This window comes from Podarcis erhardii, assembly GCF_964252035.2.
Source record: "Podarcis erhardii genome assembly, chromosome: 17".
NCBI lineage: Eukaryota > Metazoa > Chordata > Lepidosauria > Squamata > Lacertidae > Podarcis > Podarcis erhardii.
Window position 1 is genome coordinate 31,405,002 of NC_138515.1, and position 21,133 is coordinate 31,426,134.

General features: G+C 41.7%; 2 protein-coding genes across 7 annotated transcripts in view; one reads left to right on the top strand and one right to left on the bottom strand.

The window, feature by feature from the left end:
- The window catches only part of CLTA (clathrin light chain A), a 29,429-nt gene extending 25,870 nt beyond the window's left edge, over nucleotides 1–3,559 (top strand). For 2 of the 3 annotated variants that reach the window (XM_081845612.1, XM_081845613.1), the window contains 2 exons: nucleotides 1,878–1,913; nucleotides 3,072–3,559. In XM_081845612.1, the coding sequence (XP_081701738.1) occupies nucleotides 1,878–1,913; nucleotides 3,072–3,243 (208 nt within the window). In that variant the 3' untranslated portion in view covers nucleotides 3,244–3,559. The remainder of the gene's footprint in view (nucleotides 1–1,877; nucleotides 1,914–3,071) is intronic. The other variant, XM_081845614.1, reaches the window with a different exon arrangement.
- Nucleotides 3,560–5,061: 1,502 nt separating this feature from the next.
- GNE (glucosamine (UDP-N-acetyl)-2-epimerase/N-acetylmannosamine kinase) overlaps nucleotides 5,062–21,133 on the bottom strand; it is a 40,392-nt gene continuing 24,320 nt past the window's right edge. For all 4 annotated transcript variants that reach the window (XM_081845016.1, XM_081845019.1, XM_081845017.1 and 1 more), the window contains exons 4-12: nucleotides 20,407–20,559; nucleotides 19,958–20,170; nucleotides 18,290–18,377; nucleotides 16,492–16,702; nucleotides 14,359–14,488; nucleotides 13,132–13,353; nucleotides 11,757–11,939; nucleotides 10,514–10,630; nucleotides 5,062–9,743 (exon numbers count right to left, since the gene is read on the bottom strand). In XM_081845016.1, the coding sequence (XP_081701142.1) occupies nucleotides 9,508–9,743; nucleotides 10,514–10,630; nucleotides 11,757–11,939; nucleotides 13,132–13,353; nucleotides 14,359–14,488; nucleotides 16,492–16,702; nucleotides 18,290–18,377; nucleotides 19,958–20,170; nucleotides 20,407–20,559 (1,553 nt within the window). In that variant the 3' untranslated portion in view covers nucleotides 5,062–9,507. The remainder of the gene's footprint in view (nucleotides 9,744–10,513; nucleotides 10,631–11,756; nucleotides 11,940–13,131; nucleotides 13,354–14,358; nucleotides 14,489–16,491; nucleotides 16,703–18,289; nucleotides 18,378–19,957; nucleotides 20,171–20,406; nucleotides 20,560–21,133) is intronic.

Genomic DNA, 21,133 nt, shown 5'->3' on the forward strand with positions numbered 1-21,133 from the left:
GAGCCACCGCTCAGCAAGTCCCCACACGCTGCACTAAACTGGCACAGTGCGGAGCAGGGACTTGCTTCCGCGGTGCCGGAAATCACATCTGCGCATGTGCAGACGCTAGAAAGCATGTCTGTACAGACGCAACCCGGCCCACAGAGCGATTTTCGCAGGAGTGAACCAGCCCAGGCTAGGTAAACCTTGCCAGCCCCTGTCTAGTCTGACAGCTGATGAGAGAACAGCATGGTTTCTGTTACTATATGGGAGTTGGCCATCCATGCTGTGGCTGAAATAAAATGGTAGGATTGAACATTGCTTGCTGCTAAGTCACACTGCTGAGTTCTGTAAGTCTTGTAGGAAGTGGGTCTGCCTGAAAGGGAGCTGTCAAAGGTATGTTGGAAAGGAAATGCCTCTTAACAAAGCGCAGTTGAGATTTTCCCCAACTAAATTAAGCCGACAGGTATTTGGAAATCTGAAGATTGGAAGAACCAGTGCTTGGTTATTTCTGTGTGCCAGCAGCTAGGTGCTAAACAGCAACATATTGCGCAGTTTAGAAATCTGGCCATATAAAGTTGGGTTCCAGGAGCATGTCCAACTTCAGAGCTGCATGTGTGCTATAATAGCTTTAAAAAGCTGTGCTTGATGAGCAGTAAGTAGTATCTAAAACACAGGATAGGAGACAGTAGGGAGTGCAGAAGGCTTGGATGCGTTTTATCAAATTAATTGATTAAAATGCCAATTATGTTGGCATGAAGTATGGTAGGACTGCTATATACTACATGAATAGGTCAAATTTGTTGCACTGCATATAGAGAAGAAATAACCAGTATCTTTCTATTTCTGGAAGTTAGACTTTTTTTACTCTATTATTAGATTCATTTGGCTGATATTCTTCTATACCAACCTCAAATCTACAGGATGACCATTTCCGTACTAGGAGTTGCTTGCACATGTGATGTTTCTTGGTTGGTTGGTACTCTGAATTAGGAAGTCTTCCACCCTGCAGTGCACATACTAAGAAGGTGATGGTCCCTATGCTGGTTAGTGCTAGTCAAGACTGAGGAGTAGGATCGTCATAGGAGGCAGAGCTGTTGCCTTGCCAAATAGTGGCAATGCTTCTAAGCCAGCCTTCCCCAGCCTTGGCTCCTGATACGTTGATGGATTACAAAACCTGTCATCCCCAGTCAGCATGACCAATGGCTGGGGATAACAGGAGTTGCTGTCCTGCAACATCCGGGGACCCAAAATTAGGGAAGGCTGCTCCAAGCAATGAAAAAGAGCAAGAGCAACACAGTCCCCTTTTTGCTTGTTTCGTTTTTGAAAGCCGTCACCCGAGTGACAAGATCAGGAGGCGGAAGAAGTTGCTCTGCCTCCCACTTCATGGGGGGCAAGCTTTATTTGATTGACATGGCCCTAATCAAATGACCCATTGGGAAAAACAGATCAAACTGGTGACCTCTTATACATCAGATCCTTCCTGTTTCACAGCCTGTCTGGTCCACCAGGAGAGATTCATGACAGCACCTGAAGAGGCAGATGGTTCTTGCATGCAAGTTTCGGTTTCGTGTCTTGTATTTAAAGCCCACCCCCCTACTGGTGGAAATTTGGTTTGACAGTTACCTAGAATAGTGTTGGACTTGTGAAATGCTGGACTCACAGGTGGTGTTTGCCCTTTTCTGTTAATGCAGAAGGACTTGTTTCCCATAGCCAGTGGGGGAGAAAATTTTGCAGTGCCGTTGCTGCAGGATAACATGGGTGGCATGTTTTCCTGACTGTAGACGGTGCTATAAGAAGTGCATGTCTGGCCAGCTTTACTTATCATCTGCATTATGCTCATTTTCATTTTCTATATCTGACTTAAACTCTCCTTTTTGTTTCTCTTCACCTTTAAGCACAAACATAAACCATCCTTGCTACAGCCTAGAACAGTTAAGTAAATTCTTCACTGCCCCTTAAGTGTCTTGTCCCATGAAATAGCAGTGTTGTAGTGACCCCCTCGTCATCAGTGGTGTTTGTAAAATACAATCATCCTTGTGAACTGTGCTTAACCTCATGGGATCCATCATCATTGCTTCTTTTCTATACTGCTTGTTGGAGTAGATGAAGTCATCCTCTTCCCTCTCCCATAATTAGGGTGCTCACGGCATCCGCCCATGTGTGAAATCCAGGGCATCACTGTTTGCTTTAACTAGCCCTTGGGGGTGGGAATCATTTTGTTCATGCAATACAGTTAGCAGTGCACCAGTGTTGGAAGGATAACATAGATTCTTACAGAGATGTCCACTGAGCACAACTGTGTATATGGAGGAATAGGCAAAGTTATCCTCTGAGCTGACCTTTTGTTGATCTCTCCTGCTCCAACTGATACCATCAAGTCCATAGCACTTACAAGCATGAGGCCTGTGACTCTTCTGCTGCTTCACCATAGCATTGGAAATGCTGTCATATACTCTCTTACACTATGGTTTTGTGAGCCTTGGAAACGGTGGCATTTGAAAACTTTAAGGGCCGTTTTTAGTACAAATTCCTAGCATACTCAGCCGGGATGGTTAGCGCTCCCCTCCCCAAAGAATGTGTGCCCTATCCAAAACTTGAGGATGATAAGGAGATTGGAATCTTGCCTGACCCTACCAGTTAATCTGAATTCTGTGCATTGAATGATGTCATGTTTGCACAGGGACCTTTGCATGTAAAGTCCACCCTTTTGGGCTCCGATTACATAAACTGCATACCTTGATTTTGTGGCAGTCCCAGTCTCCCTCGCTATACATAGCCGGTGTACCCTTTAACAGCATCATGAAGGTACCTTGTAGTTCAAGGCTGGGTTTATACTGTTCGCTTAAATTAAACACCTGTATTCCAACATTTTACTTGGCTTCTCCGGTCCTGTGGGCCTGACTCGCTACCCCGTCTCCCTTGTCAGGACTTTTTGGGGAGGATGATGTGGGGGAAGTCCTCAAGGTGCTACAGTTGACTTGAAGGCCATTGTGTGTAGGGGCGAGGGATGGGTTCCAGGAAGCAAGGGGCTCCTTGGGGGCAGGAAATGTCCACGGATGAAATCAAACATTGCACTGCATTGCTTCTAGGGCAGCTGAAGAAGCCTTTGTGAACGATGTTGACGAATCTTCCCCAGGCACTGAGTGGGAACGTGTGGCTCGGCTCTGTGACTTTAACCCCAAGTCAAGTAAGCAGGCAAAGGATGTTTCCCGCATGCGCTCGGTGCTGATTTCACTCAAGCAAGCTCCGCTGGTTCGCTGAAGGGGAAAGCACACGCCACACTACAAATGCAATATCTTTAACTTTACTCAGAGAAGCTGTGTTTGCAGTAATTGGATTAATTATGTTTCAATGTTTTTTGTTTTTTTTTTCCGTTTGGGACCAAACCTCATGACGTACTTAGAGTTTGATCATTGTTTTGTGATTGCATGTTTTTTTTCCTCCTCCTCCCCCTTATCCGTGTCCTCCTGGTTGTACATTACTGGGAAGAGACGTCAAGAACTGTAGTCTTTGGGCTCTCTGGCGCAGAGACTTCACTTTCAGCTATACTGAAAATTAAAGATCTGTTTAAGCGGCACTCTTGTGTGGGATTTAATAAGTCAAGGCAACTTTCTTGTTAAAGCTTGCACAGTAGCTGGGCTCGGGCCTGTATGGGTGCTAATTTTAAAGAATGTGTTTTGAAGCAATCACGTTCTTAATGGTCCTATAAAAGGCAAAGCAAATGGAGTTCTCTTTTTACAGTTATCATCTAATGCACGGCCTCTTCCACTGTGTTGTTTTTTTCCAAGAGGCTTTGCCCCCTACAGCTGTGCCTTCAGTGGAATAAGCTGTAGCACCAGGTATTAAGGCAGATGGCTTGGGGGTTGTTTCATACATCCCCCCCCCTCCTCTAACTGCTAGCCTAATGCAGAGCTGTGGTTTCTTTCTGAACTGCTGCTGGTCTTGGCTGGTGTGTGTTTAGAAGAATGGTAGAAAAACGAAGTGGTTAACAGAAACTGGGTCCAACAAATGTAACCTGTAGGTAGGTTTGGGGACGGGGGATGTCTTTGGTGCGAAAAGGATTTCCAAATCCAGAACCTGAGGGTACTATAAATTTTTCCAGATGGCAGCAGGGAAAATTCCTTCAGTGGCAGAAGTCATTCTTGAGTGATACAATAGGAAAAACCTGTATGTAGCTGGTGAAATTATATTTGCTGTGAAAGAAACAAATGGCTGGAACTTGGCAATGCTGTTCTTAGCATGTGGCAATAGTTTAGCTTTCTGCCTAAAAGCTACCTCTAAAAGGTGTAACTGCTATTCTTTTGAGAGCAACGTGGATTGTTTTAATTCCTTTGTTGGACTCCAGAGGCAAGACCAACTCAAGCATCCTATTAAACAGCCAGTCTCCTAGGGAAAATGTCATCCACCCCCTTGTCCCACCTTAACCAGAAAAGCTGGGTCCCGTCCCCCCGCCCTTGCAACTCTCATTGAACAGACTTCCACATTAATACTAACACTAACAAGCTTTAGTGGGAGAACCTCCTGAGTGTGGTTTAGTAGTTGTGTTCTGCACATGGCTAAGAAGTAGGCCAGGTGTGGGGAAACATTGCTCCCCAGAAGATGCTGAACTTCCAACTTGGACCATCCCCAGCATGAATGGCAGATGTTGCATAACTCTGTCAGTAGAGCATGAGAGATTTTCCTGCATCGCAGGGGGTTGGACTAGATGACCCTTATGGTCTCCTCTCTACAATCCTAGGATTCTAGATGACCAGGGATGATGGGAGTTGCAGTTCAGCAAAATGTGGAAGGCCAGAGGTTCCCTGCATCTGAGCTAGGCCTATGAATAGGCTGCAGCCATGTTGGGCATCTTGCTCAGCTAACATTAGGGGCCCAAGTATTCTCTGTGGCTAGGAGTTCAGATTTGCCAGCTGTGTCCATTCCTCTTGGCAACTCCCGACTCACAAGTTGAATACCAGTGTTCTATACAGCTTCACTCCTTCAATTTTAGGAATTTAGTAATAGGTTGATGTGTATGGTTTCTTTAGACTGCATGAGTGATGTGTTCATTTTAAATGAAATAATTCCAGAAACTTGGGACATACTTAATAGCTTTCATTTTTATTTAAACCTTCAGTGTTCAACATAACACATAACCTACGTAAACCTTGTCTTTCAATGTAATTGGTAGGCCAAAGAGTAAAATGGTACAAAATTAATTTTAAGAGGCAAACTAGGCTTCTATAATGAGGACAATGTTCACATCCTCAAGTCTTTGTGGTTACAAAAAAATTGCAATACAAAATGGCAATGAAATCTGATACAGTAATTCTCTACTGATTTAATGTTCTGCACTCATCACTTAAGCATCTTTCTCTGGTATAACCATTTATGCACGCCATTGCATCAGACAAAGGTGATTACTTCATAAGGAGTCAAACAACAAATGTATTTTTTTAACAGGAAGGGGCATAATTCACCCCTAAAAGCAACATGGTTGGTATTCAGCTTATTAAGAGATTTACTGCCCTTTGCCAGAAGGCCTTAGGGTAGTTTATAACATTTACAGCCCCCAAACACAAATTCAAAAATAATTATCTCAATATAGTTAATAAAAGCAGCAGTTTCAAGCAGCTCATAAATTCATTACATCAGAGATCCCCCTCATCCCCCTCATCCCAAAGCCTACTCAATGCGGTATGCCTTCACTGTTTCCTGGAAAGAATAATTATGTGGCTGTTACAGCCATAATGGTATGTCTAGGTGTCATCCCCACCCCCAACAGTGTGGATTATTATTCTGAATTTCATTTCTATAACACTTTATATTTTAAAGAAAAAAACATTAAAGCACCAAATAAAACAATCCAGTATAAAACAAATTCAAGCTTCAAGGGCAAGATTTCAGATCCTTCTCTAACTGACATTTTCCTTTCTCCATATTTATGTACTTAAGTAGCTGCCCCATAGCAGAAGTATTCTAGGAAGCCAGTGTGGTGTAGTGGTTAGAGTATCAGACTTGGACCTGGGCGATCATGACTGAGTGGGGATTTGAACCCTGAAGCTCACCGAGTGACCTTGGGCAAGTCACAGCCTCTTCACTTACCTCACAGGTTCATTATAGGGATTAACTGAGGATGGGGTGAACTGTGTACTCCTAGAGAAAAAGGTGGGATGGAAAGGCAGTAAATAAGCTCTTCTTCTTGCGTGCTTAAGAAAGCTGGAGGGGCCAAGCCAGGTGAAGATGTCAGTCACCAGCCTGTCATCCAGAGATCTCCATGTGGTCACTATTGAACCCGTGCCAGTCGCAAAAAGTACCTGGTTAATTTCTAACACTGACTATGAAATAGTTAAAAGTGGACAACAAGCCATTGCTAACATGCTCGCACTAATTTTGATTTGAGAAAGGAATCCCCCAAGTTCATATTATCCCCCATCAAACTGGACAGCATTTAGGGAAACTGATTCTCAAGTTTCATTGTGGTATGGGGGGGTGATAACAATTCAGAGCAGTCTTAAATAGGAAACTACTGAAGGTATTTGAATATAAATAGGAGTACCACTTATATAGAAGCAGCAATTAAAACAATACAAAAGTGCAGTATTGCCCTCTGTTGGTGAGTGCATTTGTCTTTGCTACTCGGCTGTAATTCAGGCCTTGTATGTTATCCCATATTTGATATTTTTCTAAGACTGTCTAAGGGAGGACTCCAATTTATCCTTATCCAGCAAGAGAAGAGCATAAGCAGTTACTGGCTCTGGGGTCTTTCAATATAGGCATTCCCTTCCTCCACACATAAAGTGACCTGATGATGATCTGATATTTCATCTGAGATGTGTGTGCCTCTGCAAGCCCAACAGTTATCATATACATAACCCACATTCAACAACCACAGTTCTATTAACTGGGGTGACAATGGTTTAAAAATAAATAAATCAGAAAACTGAGCTATATACCTTTGATGCAGCCAGTGTTACAGGATTCACACCTCAATGAAGATGGGTACGTAGTATTTTTGTTCCACCCCACCCCACCCACTGCAACCCTTCTTTCCTTTGCTTAGTGGCTAAAGTGTGACAGTGAAGTATACCGCCATGCACTGAAAATTGCAGCATGAGCCAACTCTGCTTCTGCTGGTGAGTACCAAAAGCTCTCAAATCTGCTTATCAGTCAAGTCAAGAAAATTCTGCAAGTCACACCAGTGTGTACAGAAGACAAATCAGAGGTAAACTGACAACACAGCAATCCATTTACATATCACATGGTCATCACTACCACTCCTCCCAGTATCAAACTTCAGTGTTCCTGTACTTAATAATTTGGAAGCAAGTCAGAGCTACACTACATTTTGAGCTCCTCCTTGTTCCATCCAATGCTGGACTTTGTGGTCCCATGCAGCAAAACATATGAGGTAGCCCACAGTGGCTAACCACATACAAGGTAGCAGTTTCTGTATATTTGGCAAGATTCGAGATACGCAGGAAAAATGATCAGTTTGTACAATTAAAAAAAGCCAGAGGAATGAGCATGCTTACTGCCCTCCAGAAGACACGGAATGTAGGGCAACAGCATCACTTGAAGGACAACAAAATTGGTGTGATCAAGTCTCTACTAGCAGCTTACATGAACCTGAAGGAGAGGTGACTATTACTCTTTAAATAAGTATACACACACTACCTTTTAGGATAAACTGTCTGAGGCTGAAAGAATGAGAACTGAGGCATATGCACTTTCCCCACAACCTAATTCTCCCCCCCCCCCCACCAATCCAGGAAGCTATACAGTTTTAAGGATTGTGACCATTTTAAAGCTAAAAATGTTCCTGCAGTTTGATGGGGGGGGGATTAATTAGGAAAAGGAACCCTTCACTTCACTTTATCAAATTAAATACTCTTTGAGTTACAAAATGGACACAGCCCAAGGCAGGGGAACACCTGAGGACTGCTTTCTGGGCCTCGCACCACACTTTTCACCAGCAATACTCCAAACCTTGGCTTGAACTGTGATGTTGCCGGGATGGGCTGAGGGCAGAACCCAAAGTGGGCAGAGCAATGAAAGTAAAATGTAGCTTTGCGCAGTAGGCCAAGTTCTATGCCCACCCCTTTCTATTCTCCCTCCAGGCAGGGAAGAGGCATTACCAGAGTTTAAAGACACATCCCAGCCAGCAAAAACTACTTGGCATGAAAAGCAGGGCTAGTGAAGGGTGTGGCTCAAGGAGAGTTGCAAGGGCCAGACAAAGAAGCACAGAGGGTTGTATTTAGCAACAGATCACCATTTTCAAAATAAGGACTTTCAAACCGTTAAAAAGACCCTGACCCTGCAGTACATTTTGGACCAAACCAAATCAGCACACACAGCTGGTTCGGAGAGAAGTGCATCTTCGAACACCTCAAGGAATGCAGGCCTTGATGAGTCTGCAGCCAGTCTCCAATTAACGTCTTCAACCATGGTTACTACAAACATTGGCATGCCTGTAGTGCTGTATAAAGAACCAGTTCTTGCTTTTGAGTAAGCCTGCTTAGACTTGCAGCCTCAAGGGGCAACATATAGCTGAGGCTATTGTTGGGAGCATTGTAAGGTAGCCTAACAAAAATCTACCTATAGAAAATAGGCACGCAAAGAGATTAGTGCTTGGGCTGCTGTGACATCTTTGAAGGTCAGTTTAAGTGTGGAATTTATCCAGACAATGAAGACAAAGCAAGTGTTGAATGATACACGCACACACATCAGACAAGATTCCTTTCTCCAACCAGTTGTCTAGCCACCAGCATGGATAAGCAAAGAAAGCACGTAACACAAAAGACTACTGAGGTTAACTGCACAGTCCTCTAAACATGAAGCTGCAACAAAAGACCAGGAATTGTCTTTAACCTCCACATTAGAGGATAAAACGCCACTACAGGCGGATGTGACAAAGATAATCACTTTCTTCTTCATCCTAGCATGTTGTCTAGGCTCTTGGAAGCTGTACTTGTAAGTGCATCATATACCATTGGGCTCTTCTTCCAAACTAGGTTTTTCAATATTAATTTAACAAATAAATACATGGATGATCACTGCATACTGCTGGATAGTCTAGCATTACGATTGTTGTAGTCTCTCATAAAGCTTATAGCTGCTCATTTAGCCTCTGCAGAGGCAGGAACCGTTGCAAACATTCATATAGAAGGTTTCTTTCTTTAATGACTATTCCAGTTTCTGGTTACTGAGATGACTACGTCTTGGCTCATGTAGCTGGAAAATCCATGAGTAGGTAGTAGTAAGGGAATTCAGGTCTCTCATTTTTATTTTTAGATGTCTGGCATTCAGACATCCCCAGGAATTATTTAGTTTCATAAAGATCTGTGAGAAAGTCTCCCTGTGAGCAATCTTCCCAGGATCCTGTGCTCTTCCAGCACCCGATGAAACAGCACATTAAAAAAAGTAAGATAATAGATTTGAAGACCCTACTAGCCTACTTAAAAAAAGAAAGTTGACTTCAGTAAGAAACTTCTCTTTTCAGAGAGAGCTGCTATAAACTGCAGTAATGTGTTTCCAATGGTTTGCCTAGTATATCCTGCGTGTTGTATAGTCCAGAACCATACTAGCAGCTCCAAGCAAGGCAGGATCCGACAGCTCTGAGACAACCACCTTGACATTCTGCACAGAGAACAAGGCCTGCTGATGAATCACATCTTTGACAGCGTTGATATAATGGCTTGCAAGGATGCCAGAAAGTATCACAAGGGAGGGGTTAATAGTGTGCAGGATGTTCACAACTCCAAGGCCCAGAGCTTTCCCTGCTGTGAAAAGAAGAAACAGAAGGATGAATATGGCAATGGTCAAGAGGCAACTTTTTAAAGTTGAAAAATGCTTCCACAGAAGTAGTCTTGCCCTTGGTCTATATCTACAGTGCTTTTGCTTCACTGTCATATACAAACAGGTTTTGCAAGGTTCTCAACACACCAATGAAACATGTTTATTAGAGGCAATAGTGGGGGCGAGTGTGCAACACCAAGTCTCGCTCACACCACTTTAAAATGTCAAAAATAAAGCTACTGCCTGCTTTTATTTTAGGGCAGCTTAATATCAAGAGTCATTAAAACTAATTTTAAAAAGGTTCTGGTATCATGTGACAAATTTCATTTATTTAATGTGTACTTATTTATTTTGAAGGCTTACATCCCAGAGAAGATCTCAAGACAGCTAACACAAGATTCACAAAATAATATTGCACTCCAATCTAGCACAGGAATAGAAATGCCAGAATGTCCCAGAAAGCAACAATCCCCGATAGGTATTCTGTTTAAGAGCATATATAGTTTCGTAAATTGTGGGTTGGACTGATGCTTAGAACATCCAGCAAAGCAGAGAAGAACAGGACACAGCTGAAGTGACAAGGGCCTTCATTCAATTCAGGTTGTGTCAGACAGCTATCTGCAAAACGTCCATGCACTGCCTGCAAACAGAACCAGTTTTTCAGACAGCAAATATTCCCAAGTCTCACTATATCACATCTTTATCCCTAGCCAGGATTCTAACAAAGATTTCTGCTCCATGTTTGCATTCTTACCTGTTTTGACAATATGGTCAGCTTTTGCATTTCCTAGTTTGGCTGCCTGAATGAGATGTGCAGCTGTTACTACTTCTTCCTTCATTACAGACATCCCCCCAATTAACAATAAATCCTCTGCTTGAACAAAAAAAAAAGGGGGGGGGGGAGAAAAGGGAAGAGAACAAGGCGTTACAATTCAAGCACTACCATAAACAGGCTAGTGGTTTGTTACATTTCACCAGACATAAGAAGCCAACGAAAAACAGATCCTGATGTGAGCAAGTAAGTACAAGGCCTTTGTTGTAGCTCTCTGATGATATGAAACTACTCTGTAGAGATACCCCATTGGGTTGCTTGTGCATGCATGATTCAACATAGTATTTTTGCTTAAACTACAGTCAGACCAGGGGTGGGGTGGGGTTTGGTGGAGCGGAGATACAAAGGGGCATTACTAGCACTTACCAGGAGAGGCAAAACGGTGAGGTTAGGCATGTGCAGGTGGAACAGTAGGAGCACCAGATTGAATTTGCAGGTGCAGTCCCAACCCTCAACCCTGCCTCAACCCTCTTTTCCCAAGTAGCAGTTATGCCACTGCCTGGAGGCTATTGCTGTGGCTGCCCCACCAGTCACACAGATATTATGCCACTCAGTATTCAAATACTACGCTACTCATTATCAGTAGGGTGTTTTTTGATTTCCGGCCCCTCTCTTTTTCTGCTCCCTATAAATAGAAGAGCTACTATCTGGTGACTAGAACCAGTGGAGCTGATAATTCTTTATCAATGTAAAGTGGTGTGATTTAAGTAATTTATCAACTTTAAAATAAAGCTGCTGTGAGGTCTTAAAGTAGCTACTGCCAAAGTTTTATCATGAGAATGAGGCAGCTGAGAAGACATAAAAAGCAGCATTTCACCAAATAAAGGTATTCAAATGTATATGGCCAGAGGAAATTGCCTTATATTCAGTCATACTGGGCTACTTTGAGCAGTCTTCTAAAACACTTGGCTTTCTGTTGAGAACGCCTATGCAACATGTGTGCATAGTTCAGATGTGGACTTGCTTTGCAAGTAAGTTATACTGGCTTGGCCACTGACAGCAAAGTAAAATTGCCCTTGAAAATGCTGCTACCAAAACTATATTTAGTATTCTGACACTGTAATTATTTAAATGAACGTTCTGTATATGAACTTTTTTCCTTTTAGATTGCTTGCAATGTGCATATAATGTGGTTAACAAAAAAAGAGGAATAGGTTCCACCTACCGTCGTGCAACTTCTTAGCTTCTCTCTGCAAGGCTATTCCAGAAGCATACGCTTCGATACATCCATGGCTCCCACACAGGCACTCGGGTCCATCTAAAGAGACTACAATGTGCCCAAGCTCAGCAGCACAAAAAGAACTTCCATGGATCAATTCATTCTGATGAATGATTCCACCACCAATACCTATAAGACATGAAAACACATCTGTGTTGCTACTTTAAAACTTTTTTTTCCTTTCTAATTCATGAGATAGAAAACAACAAAATTCTAAAAAATAAACGCCAGGCATCTTCTGCTACTAGAATTTGTAAATCTCCATTCCATTTTGATATATTTTCCACACCTATTTATTTATATTTCAATTATATACAGTGGTACCTTGGGTTAAGAACTTAATTCGTTCTGGATGTCCGTTCTTAACCTGAAACTGTTCTTAACCTGAAGCACCACTTTAGCTAATGGGGCCTCCCACTGCCACCATGCCGCCAGAACACAATTTCTGTTCTCATCCTGAAGCAAAGTTCTTAACCCGAGGTACTATTTCTGGGTTAGCGGGGTCCGTAACCTGAAGCATCTATAACCTGAGGTACCACTGTATATCAATCTCGGTTAACACATCCCAAAGTGGTTAAACAACATTACGGATTGGATATAACTGTGAGCAGAAGGAAGTATGGAAAGGGCATTTCCATCTCCTCCTCCTTGTACTCCAGGAAAATCTATCCAAAGGGTCAGAGGACCTCAATGAATAGTACTAAACCAGGGGTCAGCAACCTTTTTCAGCCGTAGGTTAGTCTACCGTCCCTCAGACTATGTGGTGGGCTGGACTATATTTTGAAAAAAATATATGAACGAATTCCTATGTCCCACAAATAACCCAGAGATTCATTTTAAATAAAAGCACACATTATACTCATGTAAAAACACGCTGATTCCCGGACCGTCCGCCGGCCAGATTGAGAAAGTGATTGGGCCGCATCCAGCCCATGGGCCTTAGGTTGCCTACCCCTGCACTAAACGGTGCATAGGGGGTGCTTGTGTAAGGGCCCATCACTCCATTTTGCAGCAATTCCTTCTTGAATTTGTATCTGAGAATTAGCAAGTTTGATTTGTCTCATACATGCTCTTCTATGAGTACCATAATCAATGAGGAGAAGCTTGCTATCTGAGCTGCTGCTACCCAAAATGGCCACGTTTCCTATAGGTTAAGGGAAATTAAATGCCATAGCAAACAGTCAGGTTCAGACTGCAACCACTGGCACATAATTCATTAAAAAAAAAACAAAACTGCTGTTTTATTTAAATGTGTTTAAAATGCAGGATTTCAGTGGTTTAGCTCTATGTTGGATTTTGGCTGAAGCACATAGATAGATACCTGTACCAGTGATGAGGGTTACGAAGTTTTCCACTCCTTTTCCTTGCCCAAATTTTCTCTCTGCCAAAGCTGCACAGTTACCGTCATTGTCTACCCACACTGGCAAGTGAAGCACATCCGATATTGGAGTCCGCAGATCAACAGTATTCCACTCCTGAATAAGTTTTGTGGAATGAAGAACAACGCCTTCCCGGGGATTTACTCGTCCACCTGTAGAAATACCTGAGCCACAAAGAACCAGAAAGGAGAGCATCTAAATCCAGTGTTTATAATATACAAAAGAAAAAAGATTGCCATTCAGAAACACCTTCTCTCCAATCAGTCAGGTTTTTTCAGGTTTTCAAATAAAAATAGGCAGTCATCAGTAATCCCCCCTAAGCAAGCTACAAACTAAATAAAAAAATTCCTTCCAGTAGCACCTTAAAGACCAACTGAGTTAGTTCTAGGTATGAGCTTTCGTGTGCATGCACACTTCTTCAGATACCTGAAGAAGAAGTATCTGAAGAAGTGTGCATGCACACGAAAACTCATACCTAGAACTAACTCAGTTGGTCTTTAAGGTGCTACTGGAAGGAATTTTTTTATTTTGTTTTGACCATGGCAGACCAACACGGCTACCTATCTGTAACTCAAGCTACAAACTGTCACTTATTTTCTTCAAAATTTAAAGGAGATGCATCAACAGCACTAGCTGGCTTCAGATTTTGACTTGTCCTTCATTGTTCCTTGTCTATCACACAGCTCATTGATATAAAAGTAAAAGGGATCCCAGAGGCTGCAAAGGACTTAAAGGCTGATTAGGGCTGTGTCTTCTATGTCACCCCAATCTTTAGTACTGCAATCAGTGCCTTTTTTCCCTTTAGTCTCAAAGGAAAAGAATATGATCAAATCTGTATGTGCAAATGCAAATTACTTTTGCAGAATTTAGAAACTTGTTGTGAAAAGCACAAGGTGCAGAATTACAGAACTATATATAAGCATTAATATAACATAGTAATGCATTTTGCAGTTTATAATTACAAACAGATCTGCCTTTAACTGTTTTCTGTAGTAAGTCAGTTTAAATTGCACGGCAGATCCAGCATTGTGTGACCCACCCAGGGGACTCTGTTCAACAAAATGTTCTAAGTCAATAAATGTAGTAATTATCTTTGAAATGTATAGCACTGTGATTTAATGTTCTCCTTTAGTGAAATAAAAAAGATAAAACGTTTATTAAAAACTTACCCACACCCAGAATTCTGCAGTTCAGATTTACTGCTTCTGAGGCAGCCTCTACACACATCTTAAGGATCAATGCTATTCTGTCCTCGTAAGTTTTTGGATTCAGCTGGGTATATTTCTTAACTATTTCACCCTAAGTGAGAGGGAAACACCATTAAGCTTCTCATATTTTTCTAATTGACCACAACTATATTAAAAGTGGCTTCTCCACAGGCTGTCAAATATGTGACAGGTGTCAAAGAGCAAGAGAATATGCATGGTATACAAATGTACGGTGCGGAGACAGAAGTGCTTGTGTGTGGACATGCAACCTCTCTGGGCTTTCATTCAGGGATGGGATGTTCTCAATTGGCATATCCTACTCCTACAAGCAATACGCCCAAGCTCAGTCTATGCTTAATCGCTGGTCCAAAGACTGTTTGCACTCCAGATGGGAGGGAAATGGTGAGGTCAACACACATTCTACAGCAGGAAAGGAGCAATGGAGCAATAAAAACAATCATTTAAGGGAAATAAGCACACTTTGTTTTTAGATGGTGTGTGAGTATTTCACAGCAGGTGCCATCTTAGAAAAGTATCCCTCTGCAAGTGTGAAGGGGAGAATATCCCTTCTGAAACAGTGCTTGTCACCCGTACTTTTAATAAGAGTTTACATTAAATAAGTAATGTACGGTTGCAGATGGCTGCAGTGGCTGGAAACAGACAGACAGGTCCTGCACATGTAGCAGTGACCAGAAGAGGAATGACTTCTGGGAGGAGCTCAGAGAGAAGGAACGCCATGGTGCATCTGCATCAGCACAACTGGACACCTTCCTCTGCCCCAGCTGCAACAAAACATGTCCCTCTCGTATCGTTCTTTACAACCACAGCAGGCACTGCAACCTTCCAATGGTTTACTTTGTGCCACCCCCTCCCCCAAGATGCACTCCTTCACTGTCTCCTGAGACAGGTGGATGCCAACCCTTTCATTAAATAAAATCAAGCTTTTTAAAAAAAATGTTTTAAGTTATTCACCAGGAATACATTTTTAAATCAATTTAGAGCAGGGCTGACTAGCATGGGAGACCCACCCCACATGATGCGTTCCAGTTGCATAGCACAGGGGTTCTTCTTGTTGGAGATATGCTGGAGATATGCATCGTTTGTATGCAGGCTTCACCAGCAACCAGGATGTAACCTGCATGTGACAGACTTTCTTCCTGTTTTTTAAGTGGTCCCAAGAGTGTTCAATAGGATTTTGACTTACACCTTCTTCTGTGAATTGTTTGAATTCAAGTGTACAACCCTTTTTGGATTGCTGGGACATTGGTGTATGGCTATAGCTGTAAGTTTTGTTTTATGACTATGGATCAATATAAACTTATTGAAGTAGGCTATATATCAGATAGGAAATTCTCATGCCTTTGGGTTTCAGAGGGCTTTTCCTATGCAGCTAATTGAGTGCCAACATGCTACTCTCCCTACATAACTGCCTTATGGTTGGATGAAATTGTCAGTTATTTATTAATTGCCTTCCACATATGTCCCAAAGTGATGCACAAAACATAACAAAAGCAGTTAAAAACAGCACAAAACTAACATTATGAGCTTTTCAAAACATGCAACAGAAGCTTTTGAAAGAAAGATGTATCCAATAATTTCTGGGAAATGTCATATCTTAGCAGGGATGGTGTTCTGCAGGACAGGGGCAGAACACTAAAATTCCTGCTCCATCTTACTGTAGAGCAAGCTTCTGATGAGGAACTCTCCTGCAGAATGCAGTGACCTATTTGTTGGTATGTTAGGGATAAGGCAGTCTATTAAATATGCTGCTTTTATATAGACCCTTGTCTGTAAGTACCAAAACCTTCTACGTGGCCTAGTAGCGGATTGGCAGCCAGTACAAATCTAACTAGCAAGGTGTTATATGCTAGTGGTAGTTTGCCACCAAAAGCAACCCATCCGCCGTGTTCTGCACCAGCTGAAGCCTTTGGACCAACCTCAAAAACAGTGCCACTTAAATAGATAAACATGCACATTCTGCATGTTTTTTTAAACGTGATCCATTTAAATGTGATCTATTTAAAAATTGCACTGTGCACCCCACCCCAACTTCCCCAATGGAAGTTCCCACCCGGTCTTACTGTTTATAATTACCTTCATGCTGACAATTGCAACTCGGAGGTTTGTTCCACCCAGATCCACTGCCAGAGCACTCTGGGTCTCAAGGATATGGTCAATATCTTGAGAGATGTTTTCCTTTACAGAAGGGAAGCAGAATTTCTTCTGAAGGGGTTCTTGAAGATCAATAGACTTAAGAAACTTTAGGATTCTTGGAACAGCATTCCCATCTCCATATATCTTTGAACTATAACATCAAATAACAGCAATTAATGTAGGTGACATGTTACAAAACTACACACCTTAAATTACTAATCAACGATTTCTAGATTGCAAGTAGGGGGGAAGAAGACAAAAATACAATTTTCTCAGGAAGAATTTGTGCTTGTGATAACTGATTTGCAAATTTATAGGAAACATAAATTTGAAAAGTTAAATGAATTTAGTCAAAAGTTAAGTAAATTTAAATCTCATCTATTTCAACTGGAAAACTACATTTAAGGATATCTAAAATGACATTTTTCATAGATCTATATATCAACCTGCATACTGCTTATTCAAGAATCTAGCTGGGTTTTTGCCTAGTTGGCAAAATTATGCACTTATATTATTCTAACTATTTCTACTGTGCTTATGACCTGGGCACTGTACATAAAAACCAGAAGCTATAATTCTATCCATCCTTAACTGGAAGTAAACCAAACTTAACTCTGGGGGATGTACTTCTGAGTAGCTCTGCATTAAATCAGACTATATGAGACAGATTGTAATGACGCATAGGAAAGTGATGGGAAATGGTAAAGATATAAAGTACAGACACATTTTTATCAAGCATTGAAATACACCCACAGAAGAATGAAAGTGTTAAAGATTCCTACAGTTATGTCGAAGAGTTCCATGTGATGGATTAGTAACCTAATTGAGCTGCGAGTCTGAATAGGAACTTATGCATACAGAGCTTTTGAGTGTGCAATGTGCTTTATATACATTATCTCAGTAATCCTGGGAATCCTGTAAAGTGAGTTAGTATTATTATTCCTATATTACAAGTGAGAGCTATGGCTGAGAGAATGTGGCTGCCCTAAAGCTGTCTGTGGCAGACAAAAGATTTAAAACAGGGAGTTCCTCATTTGGAGTTCAGCCTCTTATCTGCTGCACACTATCAACATTGCAATTTGGTTTAATATAGTCACACTACAAACTTCTTATTACAAAAAGGAAAGGGGAATAACGTAGGATACCCAACTTTAAGACATTTTGTTGCCATTAAGACTCTGGTGAAAGGGGCTCAACCAACGCTGTCAGCATCAGATCAATTCACAAAAACAAAACAGTTCTATTTTACATAATGATGAGATCCTCTATAAAACATGGCTGAACAGTGTTTCACCATCATGGAGGAAAACTTCACCAGTGCTAGTTGTAGATGAGAATTTGATCCTAAATACTTATATATACACATATTTCTGCAATATAAATGCAACACCTGTGCAAAACCAGCATGGCACCAGCACTTGTTAGCTATATGCTGGTGTAGCCACAGGCCCTTCCTGTATTAAAGCTTAACATTTATCTGCTAGTGACGCAAACTTTAATATGTATTAGGGAAAGTTAAAAAAATACGTATTGGGGATTAACAAAAATGTAACTGTCAGTATTGTAATAGCTTTAAACAAATCTGTGGTGCAACTGCACTTGGCATATTGGCAGAGGAGCCCAGTGTGACGCCACACTGCCACCTTCCTGACCAGTAGCACTGCTGCTGCTTAACCAGCAGGGGAAAGTTGCAACATAACAAAAGTATTTTCACTATTTTAATGATGACTGTACTTACCAAGGATATTGTTTCCCAAACTGGAGGTGCAGAGCTTGCAGTATTTTGTCCTGTGTGTCAGCATCACGAACATGAAGGACATTTTCACCTTGATTTTGTTTTTGGAAAAGTGATAGCAGTAATATTTAGGAAGAAAATGAATTTAAAATGAAAAATACTTGCTTTTGAACGCTACCAACATATCCTCACCAGGCATAGTTACAAGTGATGAGATTGGAGTTGGAGAGATGTTACACCTGCATTATTGCAGGCAGATAGGCTAGTATAATCAGTAGCAGATTGCATGGTGCAGCGGCCCTGCTTACCTGGCCAGGAAGGAGAGGGGAAGGGGTGAGGAGGCTGGTGAAGTGCAAACAGCGCTGACCTTCCCACTGCCTTGCCCCTCCAATAATAAACAGTGGTTCAACTGTTGGGAAGTCAAGAGAGCCTCTCCGCCCCACTCCACCGTCCGCTATTGACTATAACTATTCAATTTTAAGATAATATTACTCTTGTTTTCACACTTTGGGCAATGACAGTCTGTGTATATGAATTAAAGTTCAACTACAGTGCTGAACGTGCAAAAGTGTACATGGTGTTCCCTGAAAGCATGGGAAAAAGCACAGCACACTCTTATAGCAGTGTGATTGCCAAGCAAGTACATAAGGCACTTGGCTACATTATATAGAACTTGGAGCCCAAGCTGCCTGGTCCCAAGCTGTTTGATCTTCTGTAGGACAACCGACTCTAAAACAGGAACTCGAATACAGATATGGTTGCTTGTGCCCATTAATTCCATAGTATGTGGTGTGCCTTGATCACTGCTGCACAATGTAATGGGCTTTGATAATGCAATAGTACAAACGGGCCCCATGACCAAACAATGCAGAGAAGAAAAAGATGAGCATGGAAGAAGAGGATTCCCCCTCTTATTTTACCTTACGTCCTCTTTGGACATTTCAGTCCCCACATTCAGGCAAGCAGTGTCTCTGCTTAAGCCAGGTACAAAACACACCCAAGCCCTCTCCCCTCCACCATGATGGCTTCACAGAGCTTGTTCTGACCCTTTGTATCTGAAGCCATAGAGCTATCACAACAAGACAAGGCTTGTCTTTGGCAATATAAGTTTCTTTCAAGTTGAAAGTGCTCACAATACTGGATAGCATCTGGGCCAAAAGATGGGTTGACAGCAAGCTTCTTCACCTTCTTTCCTCCCTTGCAGCTTTAGTTATTCCATGGGGGGGGAATTGGATTTATTTCCTTTGTCAAAGTTATCCCCTGCCCCAAGTATGAGGCTCTTTTCTCCATGCCAAGAGAATGCTAAGCAATTTTTGCTCCATTAGCAACATTACTGTCAGGATTCCTGTTCTATCTGGTGGCTTCCTCAGTTGGTCAAAAGACATAATAAAAGCACTGCTTTATTATACATTTCTGATACATGGGTTGCAGAAAATATATTTTCCCCTTATTTAAAAACAGCCACAAAACCCATTTGTCAGTTATCATTTCTAAGTAACAAAGCTGGGCACACCTAAGAAAAGAAATGCAGGAAGGTAGCTCTGCATGTGTCCAGTACAGACATATATGCCTACTAACCAAGAATAACACTTCACATTTCCAATGGACTGGGCTCCTGTCCATTAAAACTTATACTACAAGAACACTGCTAGCCTTATTTGAATACAATACCTGTTTCTCTTCCTATCTGGCGTGTCCCAAGATTGATGACAGGAGTACCAAATGCCCCAACCTCTCGCACACCACAGCTGCTGTTTCCAATCATACAGCCAGCGTGAGCCACCAGCTGAATGAACTGGTCAAATGGAACATGCTTTACTGCTCGAAAATTGGGGTGGTGTTCAACACCCTTCTTCCTCATTACCCGAACCATTTCTTTGCTCCCTGTAATGAAAATAACAGTAGATCACTTAACGGTAAGTAACTGAATTTTGGAAGCATCACTATGTACACCAGGAATGGGGAAACCTTTTCAGTCTGAGAGCAATATTCCCTTTTGGGCAACCATTTGGGAGCTAATGGGCCCGAGGGGCTGCATTTGGTAGCATTCAAAAGCAAGTATTTTTCACTCTCTTTACAGGCTACAATATTAACTTTAGATTCCTTGCATAAGAACTCACCTGCATCAATATTTGGAAATAAAACCAACGTCCTCTTGTTAAAAGAGATTAAGGCATCCAAAGTCAATTCAAACATCTTTATGGAATGTTTAATGTCTGTGGTCACTGGGTGCTGTAAAGCAATTATATAATCCTTTGGTTTTACATCTTCACCTGTAAAAGCAAAGTAAAAACAAAACCCAGCTTTAAAAAAGTAATATAATTAACTGGGTTGGACAAGAACCAAAAAACCCCATACTTCATTCTGGGAAATTACTCAAGATTTATTCCACTGTGAAATAAGAAATAAATTGTTCTGAAGTCATTACAGTGGTATCTCGGGTTAAGAACTTAATTCGTTCTGGAGGTCTGTTCTTAACCTGAAGCACCACTTTAGCTAATGGGGCCTCCTGCTGCCGCCGCGCTGCTGCTGCACGGTTTCTGTTCTCATCCTGAAGCAAGGCTCTTAACCCAAGGTAATATTTCTGGGTTAGCGGAGTCTGTAACCTGAAGCGTATGTAACCCGAGCTACCACTGTAGTTACCTGGAGTATTTCTTGCATTATCTACCAGTGGTTTGGGAAGATCTGATCAAGACTGAATTATGTATGGTGCCAGATTATTTTTAGTACAATCATTTATCTGTTCAGTTTTGTGACAATCCTTGGCCTTAAAATGAAGGTGTCTTCATTTATTTTAAAGACAAACAGAGATATTGGCTTCTAGTCTCTGTATATTATACAATACTT